General features: G+C 36.8%; 1 protein-coding gene across 5 annotated transcripts in view; it reads right to left on the reverse strand.

Annotated features, from left to right (window-relative positions):
• Positions 1-15,050, reverse strand: part of LOC140464531 (CREB-binding protein-like) — a 204,739-nt gene that overhangs the window by 64,417 nt on the left and 125,272 nt on the right. For all 5 annotated transcript variants that reach the window (XM_072559707.1, XM_072559706.1, XM_072559704.1 and 2 more), the window contains exons 15-19: positions 13,587-13,766; positions 12,551-12,746; positions 11,955-12,073; positions 8,137-8,376; positions 6,888-6,976 (exon numbers count right to left, since the gene is read on the reverse strand). In XM_072559707.1, the coding sequence (XP_072415808.1) occupies positions 6,888-6,976; positions 8,137-8,376; positions 11,955-12,073; positions 12,551-12,746; positions 13,587-13,766 (824 nt within the window). The remainder of the gene's footprint in view (positions 1-6,887; positions 6,977-8,136; positions 8,377-11,954; positions 12,074-12,550; positions 12,747-13,586; positions 13,767-15,050) is intronic.

Genomic DNA, 15,050 nt, shown 5'->3' on the forward strand with positions numbered 1-15,050 from the left:
ACCAAGTGCCAGTATATTTATTTTTAAATTACTTGGAAAGGTTCACATTAAGTCATTGGCAGTTAAATGAAAATTAAAAGTTACAGTTTACCAAGCTTCATTCTTAATCAATATTCTAAACTGCATGCTTCTGTGCAAATATTCAACAGACACTTGGCAATTTTGTCCACACAAGTGGCATGTAGCTTTCTTCCTGATAATCTTTAGAGCCCAGTATAACCTGATTTATTAGAAGCGACAAAATTTTGGATCGCACAATTATGATTTTGAAAGATCATGGACAATACTTTGCGACTCAGAAACTGTAGTTTATTAAAAAGGTTCCTGGGTAACATACTTTGTTTCTAGGGGATCCTTGGCCTCAATGGAATTAGCAGGGAGGCAAGACAGAGGTCAAAACACTATTGCCATGAAAATATCCATGTATGAGTGAATTGTGTCAGAGTTAATAACATTTCATGAAGCATTATATTTGCAATGACATTGTTATTTGAAAAAAATTGACCCTATCCCAAAAAGGTTTTATCGCCATCTAAAATGGCCTGATTCTTGCATCCAGTCATTCCACTGAATGCCTTGGTAAGTAAACTGTCAAAACAGGACGAACTTGCACTATAATTACATTAAACTAACAGAAATCAAATTTACATGGTATCATTCAAATTCTCAATTATTATTTGAATGTTATGTATTGTAATGTACAGCGTTTGGAGTTTCTGAACTGTCATGAGTGCATTTTGCCATAAAGAATCTATTTTGGACCAACTTAGTAACCCAATTTTTCAGTGCCTTTAACTTGGGGGAAAAAAATCTGCAAAAAGATGAGGTTGGCTCGTGTATCCCACATAGGGTTTAACACCAAGGTTACCTTGCATCTAAGCTGCCTCATTTTTATCTGAAGTAACACCCAAAAACATGTTGAACGGAAAGCCCTGGGCAGGTAGACCAAAATGATGGGGGCTATACTTTGCTACTACCTGGCAAGCATTCTGAAGAGCCCTAAAATGGACAATTTGTTTTCAAAAACCTCCCTGGTAAGACCTCTCCACAGACTGCTTGCAGTGAAAGGTCAAATTTGAAAGAAATATGGAATTTGTTCCTCTGCAAGGCCATGGATCCTGGGGCAGATGTCATACTGAGACCAACAGAGATTTTTATTGATACTCTTATCTAAATGAAGCAAATAGGTGGAGGAATGGAACTGAGGTACAGATTAGACACTTCATAATTGAATGGTAGAACAAGTAGGAAAGCCTGAGTGGTCTTTTCCTATTCCTTAGCTCCTGTCAATTATTTTTGGTATTCCTACTTGCAGAACAATAATTCTTTGCCAGTTTTGTTTTTACTTTTAATAGAAAATTTCTCTCAAACCAAAACATCAAGGTAAAATTTGAACCATTTACCAAGCAGCTCCTTCACCTGGATGATGTTATTGATCTTTAATTCAAAATAGTACCCACCAGTGTGCACTCTCGACCATGAGAAAACCCAAATGCATGCTAAAAATTTGAGAGATAAAATAACAAAGAAGCTGGCTGGGCTGCGATAAGCTGCATGGCCACAGAACAAAGCAAATCTGGTCACCTGTAGTAGAAGTGAGGGTAACTATGCAAGACAAAGATTCATGGGAGTTTGAAGGTGAAGGGTGAGCAAAGGGACTGTGAATGCATCCACAAAGCAGTACCAAATATTACACAGCAGATACATATGCATATAATCGAGAAATCTACATTAGAACTAAGGGTGTCACAATCGAAAAGCCTAACATTACAACATTAGGATTTGAGAGATTTATAAATTAGAAATTTGTATACATAATTAAACATTTATCTCTGCCGCAACAATAGCTACCACATGGGGGTTAATTAAAGCAAAATTCCTTTGCAGTTTTTAAACGTATTTGTAATTCGTTAATACTACTCCATGAGGTTGGATTACCTTTTCTGTGCAGTACATCCTGAGACGCAAGGTGCACTTGCGCACAAACAACTTTGTCTCCATGCACACAATTCTTGGATGGTGTCAAGACATTTTTTTTGGGGTGGGGGTGGGGTGTGGAAACAGGGTATAGGCTTCTTCAGCATTGTTTTTCTGCTGCTCCATGTTAAGACACCAGGAATATACAACTATTAACTGTGGCTGCCAAACTTTCCCTGTGACAGATTTTCTTGCCCCTTGGGTAAGATTCATTCATTGCTGGCTTAGCTAGCATCTACTGCCCATCTCTAACTGCCATTGAGAAGGTGATGGTGAGCTGCTTCTTGAACCACCCCAGTCCATTTAGTGTAAGTACATCTGCAATGTTGTTAGGGAGGGAGTTCAAGGATTGTGATCCAGTAACAGTAAGCTGCTACATCTTGGACTTGTTTGCAGAGAAAGGTGGTCGCCTAATACAAATGTTGTCCACAGCTCTGTAACATCAGGAGCATCAACATTTCATGAAAGATAAATATTAATATTGAAAATCAAAATTACTTTTGAAAAGCCTGAAATGGATAATGATAAAAAGTATATGTTTCACAGGATAATATTGTGTCAACTTTATTACTAGGGCCTTCTGTTTCACCAAGGTGACTGGCAGTACAGGTCTTTCTGCTATAACATGCATTTCGATAACACAAATATGCTGTAATGCGATTGACGAATTAGGGACATTGTTTCTAAAGTGCAAACTTTTAAAATGTGTGTTGGCTGTAATGCGACTACATAGTCAACACTTTTAAGCGCTGTTTCTAAATAGCGGGGTTGCACAAGAATGCAACCATTGTGTTGTAGAAGAATGACCTGTACTGCAATACTTACTCCAGAGTTGTAATGCTTTCCAAATTTCGATTAGGAGCAAAATGATGGCAAAATGCAATTTGAAGGTTTTAAAACGTCAGCTAATAAGGATCTGTCTATTATGTAAATAGTCTAAATTGTCTATCGTACATTCAACAGGAGCAGCTAAGCTCTGGTTTAAATAGCAAATTCAGTACTGGAACGAGAGCCGCTCAGCCATTTAAGGGCACATCAAATATCCCTACAGTGGCCAGTCCAAAGTAACAATTTCATCAAAAATTTAAATAATTGGTTTAACTATTGTGGCACCCTTAGGCCTAAGCAAACATTGTGTGGTTCCTGTAAATTGTTTAATTATTTACCAAATGTTGTTCTTAAACAGAACATGATACAGATTGTGAATAATGCAGTAATAGACATTGATTGGAAACTGAGCAGTTATAATTTGGCAACAGAATGGTGTGTCCATCCGATGTCAAGCAATCTGGCACATTATTCAATGCCACAGGTGCAATAATGAATACTGCTAGTAAAAGGTCACCAGTGTAATTAACAGACTTAAAGTAGATCTTGTTAACTGATCCCAATCTTTTATTTTCTTTAGGAATTTTATATTCAACAAGTCAAAATTGAGAATGTCCTTAATCCACAAAATAAAACGGCTGTACATTTGTCCAAATCAGTTTAGTATAACCAAAGGACTAAGCTGCACCATAATAAATTTAAGTTCAATCCTTCATATGAAGCATTAAATTGCAGAATGTTCTTTTGTAAAGGCAAATTCATGATACATTTACTGAAACCACACTTTCAAAAGATTATTCTGTCCTTCAACCAATTTTGAGGTCTATGGTTATAACCAGACACTGCTTTCTGGTAAAAGCTTTGGTACTGCTGTGAATTCAGTTGTGTCCACATGACCATTAAAAAAACAAGAAACAACCAGTAGGTGAATGAAGAGCGTGAACTGACACCCTCTTGTTGGCTCTCTCATGCACACACACCCAAACTCCTGCCTCACTGTAAGGTTCTGAATGGCACCAGCAAGTTCATTCAACTATCTATATAACACACAGAAACACTTACAAACGCATACACACAATCTCACTCAAATAATAGCAGTGAATTGACATATACGTACATTCTGGGAAAAAAAACAGCATTTAATTTCGTTGTAACAGCATATCACAAACTTACATTAAACTGGTGTACATATTTGCAAAGCGATAACATTTCTGGCAGTCAAACTGATATCAAGCCTGTGTATCTTCATCCAGAATCACTTACAAAATCAATCAATCTTATTTTGAGCATTATTCTCTGCAAAACATTGAGATCGCAGTCTGATATTTGCTTTATTGGCAGAATTGCTCCTCAAAGAGCACATCCCACACATCAAATTTCTAAAGAACTTCAGTTAATTTGCTTAAGATGAATGGACATTGATTACTCATCTGGGTAATTACAAAACTGTCACTTAAAGCTTAGGTGAGATTTGAAGATGACAAACGTACATGTGCATAGCAATATTATGACATCTGAAACACAAGAATACAATCTTATAACAAGGCTAGTATCTGAAATGCTAAAGCACAGTGTTCATTCACGGTTGCAGACCCTTGTTTGTGACCCATTATTTCTAATTTTATTTGGCAAATAGAATGGTCTCTGGCACAAGATGAATTATTGATTTAGTACTCAAGACATTTATTGCCACTGATGTGTAAATCTTGCTCATTATTCAGCAATGTTAGAGCATGCTTGAGGAGTCATTCACGCACAGACTTGCAATGCATTTGGATATGTTTTTGGAGCCAAAACTATTCATACATAGTGCTTACTTGGAGTACAAATAAAAGTTTTAAAAGCAAAACAATGGACAACAGTATCTGGGACTTTGTGCACCCAGAGTTCCTTGCTGGTGCCAATTAGAACCTTGCCTATGACTTTTTTCCGTCCAGCAGCTCTCACAGCCACAGCTCTGCACACAAAATATGCTAAATTCAACACAGCAACAAAAGGAAATTGATATTAGACAATATGTTTAAGATTTGGCTACATCAATCCCAAACAGATTCTCCAAAACAAGTTAATTGGAAACTCTATTGGATGACAAACCATGTCCATGAACTGGTTAAATCACCTGTGTCACTGCACATGTTTCTGCTCTATGTCTCCCCTTTAATTAGTACTATTTTCAGAAAACTGAAAGCTGCCATTACTCAGTCAAATTCCAAATGATTTTAAATGGGTTAAACTACATGCAGAAAAATGTTTGGTAGTGAAGTAGTAAAGGTAGTATCTCAATTGTTTTTGTGTTGATATTAACATTGGACTGCAAGTTAGCATAGCTGCAAATTTAGTTTAAAAACTATCAAATAACTAAAATATTGGATTGATTCAGTCAGCTCTTTGAAGGGCTAATGCTAAATGTAGCCATTAACATTTTATCAATGTTTCAACTTCAAGTGATCTACTTATCTGATGATGCAGCACCACCCTGCTCTTTCCAGTACTCCCAAAGGATTTGGTTGTTTTTGATTAACTCCTCAGCTGATCTCAAGTGTCAGCCACCATTAATGTGAACAAAACTACTCCTAGATCAAAGTGACCCCAACATTATATACAAGAACTTGAGGATGGAATAGTGACTTAGGAAGAAAACCTATGCAAAGTTGTTACAGGAACAAGATTTTAGAACAGCCAACTTAAATATGAGTCAAGATGAGAGACTTAAGAAACAATTCAGGTCTTTTTCAATATATAATTTCAGTTACATCACACTGTAAACTTTTGCTATAAATTCTGCGTCTTACAATCTTATTCTCCACAATCACCTGATGAAGGAGCAGTGCTCCGAAAGCTAGTGCTTCCAAATAAACCTGTTGGGACTATAACTTGGTGTTGTGAGATTTTTAACTTTTCCAGCAGAGATAAATATCACACTTTGAAGAATATATAATGAACAAGAGCCTAAGATGTTATTGATTTTACCAATATCAACAGTTGGAATCAGGGGCCCTCCAAATTAATAAAAATTCTCCAATCAGGCAGTTGAGAATAAATATGAAGACCCCAATAAAACAGCACAACTAATGCAAATAAACAAATGCCTATCAACTCAAATCTTAATTCTTTCACGCTCATAACTGAAGTAAAAAAAAAATTAGTTGCTAAGAGCACGAAGAAACAAACTTTTTTTGAGAGCAATTTAATAAACAACCAATTCTTCTGACCCCAACATTTGTTTTATCTCATTCAGTGCTGTTTCTTTCTCTGCTCCATTTGACAGTTTACTATTTTAGCGAATAGAAATTTTAGCCCCCAGTGCTGCAAACAACTTAGTAAAAGGACAACACAGCAGCTAATGATGGTACAAGTACATATAGAACAAGGACTGCAAAACAGAATGCAAACTTTTAGCATTACACTTTTGTGCCGAGCAAAAAGATGGACTTGAGCTTTCAGAAAGTGCTATGATTTCTGAAAAACAGCATTTCCAAACACTGAAAGCACATCTCACAGCAATCTGGTTTTCAAAAAGATCCCAAAGATGTGACAAAAAGAAATTCATGAAGCTGCATTAGACTCTCAAAATTGTAAATTGTCATTGCTCTCCCTTTGACATATTTAAGACAGACATTTACATATTTATCTTCTCCACCTTTGAAACAATTCAAACATCATCTCAAACTCAGCAATGCATTAAACATATTTCACAAATAGTTCAGCCTGAAAGCACTCTTTGTGAACACTGATCTACACTAGCACATCTAATACAAGCTCCAAAGTACGTAACACAAACAAGGACCAAAATAAATAAATCTCTCACAAATTAAAACCTATAACTGCGCAAAATCACATAATTTAATATGCCCAAAGTCACTGGTTTCCATTCTTTACAGTTTTAATCAACCCTACAGTTCTTTTGTACTTTCAATTTATGTGCAGTTACAAGAGACCGAACGGAAGCATCATGCTTTCTTAAAGTTGCAGCCAGGTAATGAACTTGGTTTGTCACTGGGAGGAGAATCATATTTTATTTGTCTCTGCCTGCCTGCCTCCCTTCCATCCCTCAACATATTATTTAGATTCCATGTACTTACCTGTTCTGATAGCTGAAATAAGTGGCATCACGTGGGATTGTACACAACTGTTTGCCATAGCAGCACAATGTCTGAGGAGAGAACTCGTACTGTGAAGTAAAGGCAAAACAACAAATTAATATGATTTACACCGTGATAATTTGGATCAGATGCAAACATTTTGAAGTGGGATTCTCAGCATTCTCACCTTTTGAGAGTCTTGCACTGTGGTGTCAGTGCACCTATCTCCGAGCCAGGATGAGTGGGTTCAAGTCCTAACAGCGTTATAATGTCTGAACAGGTTGATTCAAACATCAGCCTTCTCAGCTCTACATCAAAATGTAGCAATGACATGAACCATCTGTGCTACTTTAAATACAGACTATGAATCACAAAAAAAAAGCTCCGGCTATCCATGATCAAAGGGTGGGCCACGTGGGTACTCCTTTAGATTTTGTATAGTGAATTAGTTGACCAAAAATTGGGAGTTGCATAATTTTAACATTTTCCATTTCTAATATCAGGAACAGAAGATCCTTCAGCCATAGGGCCAGGCTATCAAGCTTTACTTTTCCATTATTTTGATTATGATTGGACACGCTCCACCTTTTTGATGTTTATCAACACCATCTTTTCTTAACTTGCTTAACTTAACTTAACTTTCTTAACTTTTCTTAACTACAAACCTCTGGAAAAGATGGGATTTGAACTCTGGCCTTTTGGAGCAAAGGACACCACCACAAGCCCCTTTACTTAGTATGCAACCATTTAAACAACCAATTCAGTTGTCTTTATTGGCAATTAATTACAATCCTATTATAATTGGTGAAAATCCCCATTTCCTACTCTTAACTAATTTGTACTTGCAATGGAGACCTCTCCTTAGTGAAAACAATTGCTCAGTCAAATTTATCTTACGGCTTTAATCTTTAGAGACTAGAGGTCAACAGAAGCAATTTATAGAAAAAGCAAAGGGAAATAAGTTTGACGAAGAGAAAAATGTAGAGAAAACATAACACAAATTTCATTCAATAGTTCCTGTTGTAGGCAAAGAAATATTGGCTTCTGCAAACTCTCACTCTTATCTCGTCATTTTTGAACATGCCTACTTCACAGTTGGAATGGAAATGATGGATAATAGCACATTACACCAATAAGTCAAGAAACGTATCAAAAATTGATGAAATTTTATCAAAACTCTATTCCTTCAGTTACAGTTTAATAAATTTTTATTTCAACACAAAATGTTCATTTTTCATAAAAAACTTACCTTACGTCCACAGCAGTAGCCTAGAGACTGCATGACTGGATCAATCTCCAGCTCAAAGACCTCAGCCAATTTTGTACAGTATTTATATACACGTGAGGTCTTGCGGTTGTACAACCAAGCATTATTGAACATTAACCATACATCTTCCACATACTGCCACGGCTCCTGGTATTGCCCAGTGTCCAGCTTGCGTTTTATTGTTGATAGATCCATGGGGTTTTTCACTATGTCAAAATAGTCCTTTGCACATTGTGGGAGTGGGTAAAACAAAACAAACACTGAATAACAAATTGTAATGCTCTACAGTGTCGAACAGAGTCTACAGCATCACATTTATTTTTCAGCTTGAGAGAAATATAACAGCAGGAAAAATCTGAGTAACTGTTAACCACTGTTCAAAAATCAGACTTGAATAAAATGTTCAAAACAATATGTAGGTGAGCTTTTTCGATCCTTAATGACATAGAAAATTGCATGCATCAAATATTGTTGATGGTGTCTGTTCTATGCACGTACCTGAAGCAAAATTTGTAATGGACCCTTTCATAAGATTTGAAAAAGCTAAGAGGAATTTGGGAAATAGAAGTAGGCCATTTGTTTTGCCATTCAATAAAATCATGCTGATCTAATTACAGTCTTAACTCCACTTTCTTGCAATAACCCCCATAACCCTTAATTCCCTTGTCAATCAAACTTCTGTTTGCCTCAACCTTAAATATATACAATTACTGAGCACCTACTGCTTTCTACAGAACGGAGTTCCAATGACTAATGATCCTCTGAGACACAAAATTATACTTAGCAAATGACATAAATGAAGGTCATTTTAAAAATATGAACTGTGTCCCCAGTTCTAAATACCCCACAGAAGCTCTAATCATTTCTAGCTTGTATCCTGTTAAGCTCCTTCATGATCTTACATATTTTAGCAAGATCAACTCTCATTTTCTAAATTCCAAAGGTATATGTCCAATCTTTCAACCTTTCCTCATAAGATAACTCTTAAAACCAAGAAACAAGTTGTGAATCCTCAGAGCTGCATCCAAAGCAAATATCCTCTTCCTTATGTAACGGGACTAAAACTATACACTAAGTTGGTTCAATCTCACCAATGTCTCACTGTACACTTTGAACAAAATTTTAGTTTTATACATCAAACTGCTTGCAATAAAGGTCAACAATGCATTTGCATTCCTAATTACATGCTATTTTGTGACACAGATATATGCACAGGAACACTAAGATCCCTCTGTACCACAGAATTGTGCAATCTCCTTTCATTCAAATACATTTTACTTTTACTTTTCTATTCTTCTCAAAGCCAGCAACCATATGCTTTATTTCATCTGACAAAATTTTGCAGACTTTTTGTATCCTCTTCACAACTTGCTTTCCTAACCATCATTCAATCATCTGTAAATTTGGGTACAATAAAGTTGGCTGCTTCACCCAAGTCACTAATATAGACTGAAATTGTTGAAGAACCAGCACTAATCCCTCTAGCAGTTCATTTTTTAGTGTACTAACATGAAAATGATCTATTTATTCTGATTTGATTTATATTAGCCAGGCAATCAACTCTCCATGTTAAAATATCACACAAACACTCTGACATCTCATCTTTTGTGGCAACTATTTGAGTGGCACTTCATTAAATTTGGAAATCCAAATATAATGCATTCATTGGTTCCCCCTTTTCAACCCTTGTTACATGCTCAAAAAACTTTAATAGATTTGTCAAGCATATTCCCTTTCACACAACTATATTGACTCTGTCTGACTATATTATGGTTTTTAAGAGACAGTTATACAGCATGGAAACAGACCCTTTGGCCGAACATTATCCCAAACTAAACTAGCCCTACCTGCCTGCTCATGGCCTGTATCCCTCCAAACCTTTCCTACTCATGCACTTATCCAAATGTTTTTTCTACACTGTAACTGCACTTGCATTCACCACTTCGTCTGAAAGTTCATTCCAGATGTAAACCACTCTCTGTAAAAAGTTGCCCCTCGTGTCTTCTTTAAATCTTTCTCCTCTCATTTGAAAAATACGCTCCCTGGTCTTGAAATTCCCCACCCTAGGGAAAAGACAGCTACCATTAACTCAATCTACATCTCTCATTATTTTATAAACTTCTATAAGGTCATCTCTCAACCTCCTATGCTCCAGTGAAAAAAGTCCCAGCCTATCTTTATAACTCAAACCCTCCATTTCCTGGCAAATCTCTTCTAAACCCTCTCCAGCTTAATAATTTTCTTCCTATAACTGGATGACCTGAACTGCACACAGTATTTCAAAAGAGGCCTCATCAATATCCTGTACAACTTCAACATGACTTCCTAACTCCTATACTCAAAAGACTGAGCAATGGATGTAAGTGCGCCAAATGCCTTTTTAACCACCCTGAATATATATGAGACGTGAACTTCAAAAGAATAATATACCTGAACCTCTAAGTCTCTCTGTTCTACAACATTAACCAGTGCCTTACCATTAATTGTACAAATCCTACCCTTGTTGGTTTTACCAAAATGCAATACCTCACGTTTATCCAAATTAAACTCCATCTGCCATTTTTCAGCCCATTGATCCAATTAATCAAAATCCCTTTGTAATCTTAGGTAACCTTCTTTACTATCCACAATGCCATCAATTTCAGTGTCATTTGCAAACTTACTAACCTCTGATCTCCTTAGTGAATTCGAGCATTTTCACAATAACAGATGTTAGATTAACTGCCCTAGAGTTTGTAGCATTTCGTCTCTCTCCTTTCTTGAATAGGAGCAAAAGTAGACCTTGGTGTGCTCCACCATTTGATAGCTGATCTGATTATCCTCAACTGCACATTCCTGCCTTTTCCCCATAATCCTTGATTCTTTTATTGATTAAAAAATCTATGTCAGTCTTGAATACAGTTAACAACCCAATTTTCAATATAGTTAACAACCCAGACTTGATAGCCCTCCGCAGTAAAAAAAACCTACAAATTCACAACCCTCAAAGAACCTCGTTCTCATTTTCATCTTAAATTCATGAACCCTTCGTTTGAGATTAGGTGTTGTTCTTAAGGTTCTCACAGAAGGGAATCAACCTTTCAGCATCAACTCTGTCAAGTACCCTAAAGAACTGTGCATGTTTTCATAAAGTCACATCGCATTCACCTATATCCTAACAAATACAGACTCAACTTCTCTTCATCAGTCAGTCCCTCCAAACCTGGTAATAAGCATAGTGAATATTCTCTGGACTGCCCCTATTGCCAGTATATTTTTATTTAAATAAGGGGCCCAAAAGTGTTTATAGTTTTCCAGTTCTGGTCTGACTAATGCGCTGTATAGTTTTAGCAAACCTCCCTTACTTTTATACTCCATTCCATTTGAAATAAAGGCCAACATCCCATTAGCTTTCCTTATTTCTCTTTGGACTTGTATGCTGGCTTCTGGTGATTCATGGATGAAGACTCCTAAATCTCTGTTGCATAGCTTTCTGCATTGTTTCTCCATTGATATAATATTCAGTTCTTTTACTCTTTCTAAGTTGCATAATCTCATATTTCCCCACAATAAATGCCATCTACCAAGTTTTTGTCCATTCATTTAACCTATTTGGCAACTATCTCCTTCACAGCCCTAAGCCAGTGTCCTCTGTATTCCGTGAACAAATAAAAGAAGCTCTCGTAAAATTATGCTGCAAATAACCCATTACTCTTATAAAAACATTTAACAATTCAAAACGCTTTGAATTCAATTCAATGAAAACTGTCTATAGTTACTTTCTCAACTGGAAAAAATTTAGCTGCCATTACTGTACTTACTGGAATTCCTAAAAGTGAAGGATCCACTGGTTGCCGGAATGGCAATGATTCTGGGTCCTGACGATACAATGCTTCAAGTGTGGGCATAAGAGCTTGTCTTAGTTCCTCTGGTTTGAAAACTACAGAGAAAAGACAAAAGTTGACATAGCTTATCAAGTAATTGCACCTGTTACAGAGACAGTCCCTCTGCCTAAGCAACAAAACTATGACACACTGCAGTTCTAGAGCAGTTAACTATGCTTTAATTAAAACTTTGCAGTAGTTTTTAATATATTAAAGAAACTCATCAGGAGTTACATCTAATCAGTATGTTTCAGGCTGCAACTGTCATTTATAACTGGACCATCTATTAAAATTAGTTTTGTAAACCATGTGTAGCTTTACAAAGCTTAACTATTCATAAGGTCACAAGCAGATCCAATCCTAATGCAAAACTTCCCAGCTACGTCATGCTAATGTGCAACAGGAATTTCACAAGTGGAGAAATGAATTTTCTTATTGTATCTTTGAATCTCCCATCTCCGCACGGACAAAATAATGTTGATAATAATATAATATCTGCAGTATTTTATTTCTGTTCACTGACAAACACATACACTTTCTCCGTGACTGAGATGGTGAAGCTGATGACTGAGAAGATGCATTGGCTTCGGCCTCCTCCTCCTCTTTGGGCTCAATTTTGATCTCTGGTTTCTCCTCCTCCTCCTCCTCTTCCTCTTCCATAGGTTCTTGCTTAGCTGCAAGACTCTCATTAGTTTCTTCCTTCAATTGAGGACAAGAAGAAACATCATTCTGCAGGTAGAAAAGAGTTATAAATAGCAATTATGTTTGCAGTGTCATATCTGTCACCTTTTAAATCACGGTATTAATATTATTAAATTAGGCTATACTTTTAAAAGCCTGTGACAATAATGAACTTTACTGCCAAAAAGGCATTTGGAAGCTTTTAGTTAGGTTGCTTAAGTACTTCGGCCACTACATATAATTCAGTAGTCCCAGCAGCTTGAGGTTAGCATTCTATTATAACAGCTAGTCAGTTCAACAAGTGCTGCAATTTCTTAAAGAATTTCTTCACCTCCAATTCCAGCTGCCCTATCACATAGTCCTTTCCTGTACCCATACCAAACTCCAGTAAAGCAACTTGAACATTCGGGTTTTCAAACATCTTACTGTCATGCTGAGGCAATCTCAGTGATTTTGTCTACTGCTACTTCTACCCCAAACCATTCTCTACATTCCACTGACTCCAAGTACTTTGTTTCCTCAGGCAGGCTGGGTCAATCCTAAGTTGCTCAAGCCAGAGAAAATAAATGCATTAAAGGCAGGTTCCTGCTACATCCACAGGATATAAATGGAATCGAAAGGTGGCCAAATATCAATACTCCACATTTGTAGCTAACATCTTATGTCTGGAGTCCAAGTCAGTGCCTGTAAAATTCCATAATATGGTAACCAAGACTCAGGTAAACTGCAATTTCAGTTCCCAAATTTTGTGAAATACAACAAAAACAATGATGTTGATTTAGGAAAATGTCCAATTCATTTTGGATTACATTAGGTCAACTCACCAAAGGATAAGTTTATACTTACAACACATGAAATGGCTAAGGCAATATCTGTTAGTCCTTGTACCTCAGTTTTGATATCCGTCTGTGTTTCTGGTACTTCTGATTCAATTTCTTCCACTTTGACTTCTGACTTGGCATTAGACGGTGGTGCTTCAGCTATGAGTTGCTGTGAATTTGTGTCTGTACTAGTCACGGAGGCTGGGGTAGCTACTTTACCATCTGCACTTGCTGCAGAGTGAGACAGCTTTAAATTTAGGAAAGAAATAAAAATATTCAGCTGCGAAAACAAAATCTTTCTAGCACAACGAGCAGCTGTGAACATAATCTTGAACAGCTGAGTTACAAAAGTTAACAAGTGGTGTGCAGATCATAGTTATTAATGTGGTATATCATTTACGGCATACAAAAAAAATGAAAATATTATTTTTGGTATAAATTGTGCCACAGATGCATGCAGAAATGTTACTGCTGGCCTGATGATGCCAGATTGTACAGCAAGCAGTGTAAGTATACCCATGATACTAAATACATCTAACATCTTAGCATAATGAACACCGCAGATAGAACTGTTTCTTATATTTAAGGCTTTTGCAAAAAGGACACACCCTTGAGCAGGTTATCAACTGGAATGGTACTGGTAAAAATAGTTGGGTTAGGGAGGTTATAATAGTCCAATGGTGCAAGACAGAAAAACTGTCTTCTACCAGCTAGCATCTGAAAAGGCAGGAGACGCTTTTTACTCTACCCAAGTCTGAATACCTACAGCCAACAAAACCCCCAGAAAGCGCCAGGCTCCCATTGCTTTGCCTTATCTTTTTAAAGCAGAAAGCACTTCTGGAAGTTTAAATTTCAGTTCTTTATTTGTTTAGTTAATGTAAACCCATGAAACCAAGTAATAGCTTCCTTATGTGCTCAGTTATTTGCCACTAAGCCTGTAAAAGGGACAGTCCTTGGTGATGTGCAGTATGTTTGTAATGGCCCTCCAAGGGCATAACAGTTTTTACTGAGGTTCTAGTTATGGAAGTTGGCTGTGCAGGTGCCTTGACTTGCCTTAAACCTGTTTTGGAAGGGCAACTCTCAATACAGTAGTTCAACCTTGCCATTTGACAGACAGGGTTGTCACAAGAAACTTGTTAGTGACTTTCCATGTATCCCATTTCCTGATCCAAAGGATGAAAGAAATCTCAGTTTCAGACCATTAGTTTGACACTTTTCAATCCATGACCCTATCAAAATAACAGTATAGTACTCAATTAGCAGTTTCATGATGTAGACCTATATTCATAGGATCAAGGTTGAGACTGGCCAAACCCAAATTCACATCAGATATTCAGCAAAAAGTAAAGTACCTTCCTATAGTCCTCAAGTGAGAACAGCCTTTTTTGGATAGCTCAATTATGTGTTTTTGTCATTCATGTACTTTAAATGAGTAGAAACACACAGAAAATTTCCAGTCATGGGATTAACAAACAGTAAAAGACGTGGAAAACATCCTGGTTTAACTTGCAATATTGAGAACTTCTCCATA

Source organism: Chiloscyllium punctatum, chromosome 40 (assembly GCF_047496795.1).
Source record: "Chiloscyllium punctatum isolate Juve2018m chromosome 40, sChiPun1.3, whole genome shotgun sequence".
NCBI lineage: Eukaryota > Metazoa > Chordata > Chondrichthyes > Orectolobiformes > Hemiscylliidae > Chiloscyllium > Chiloscyllium punctatum.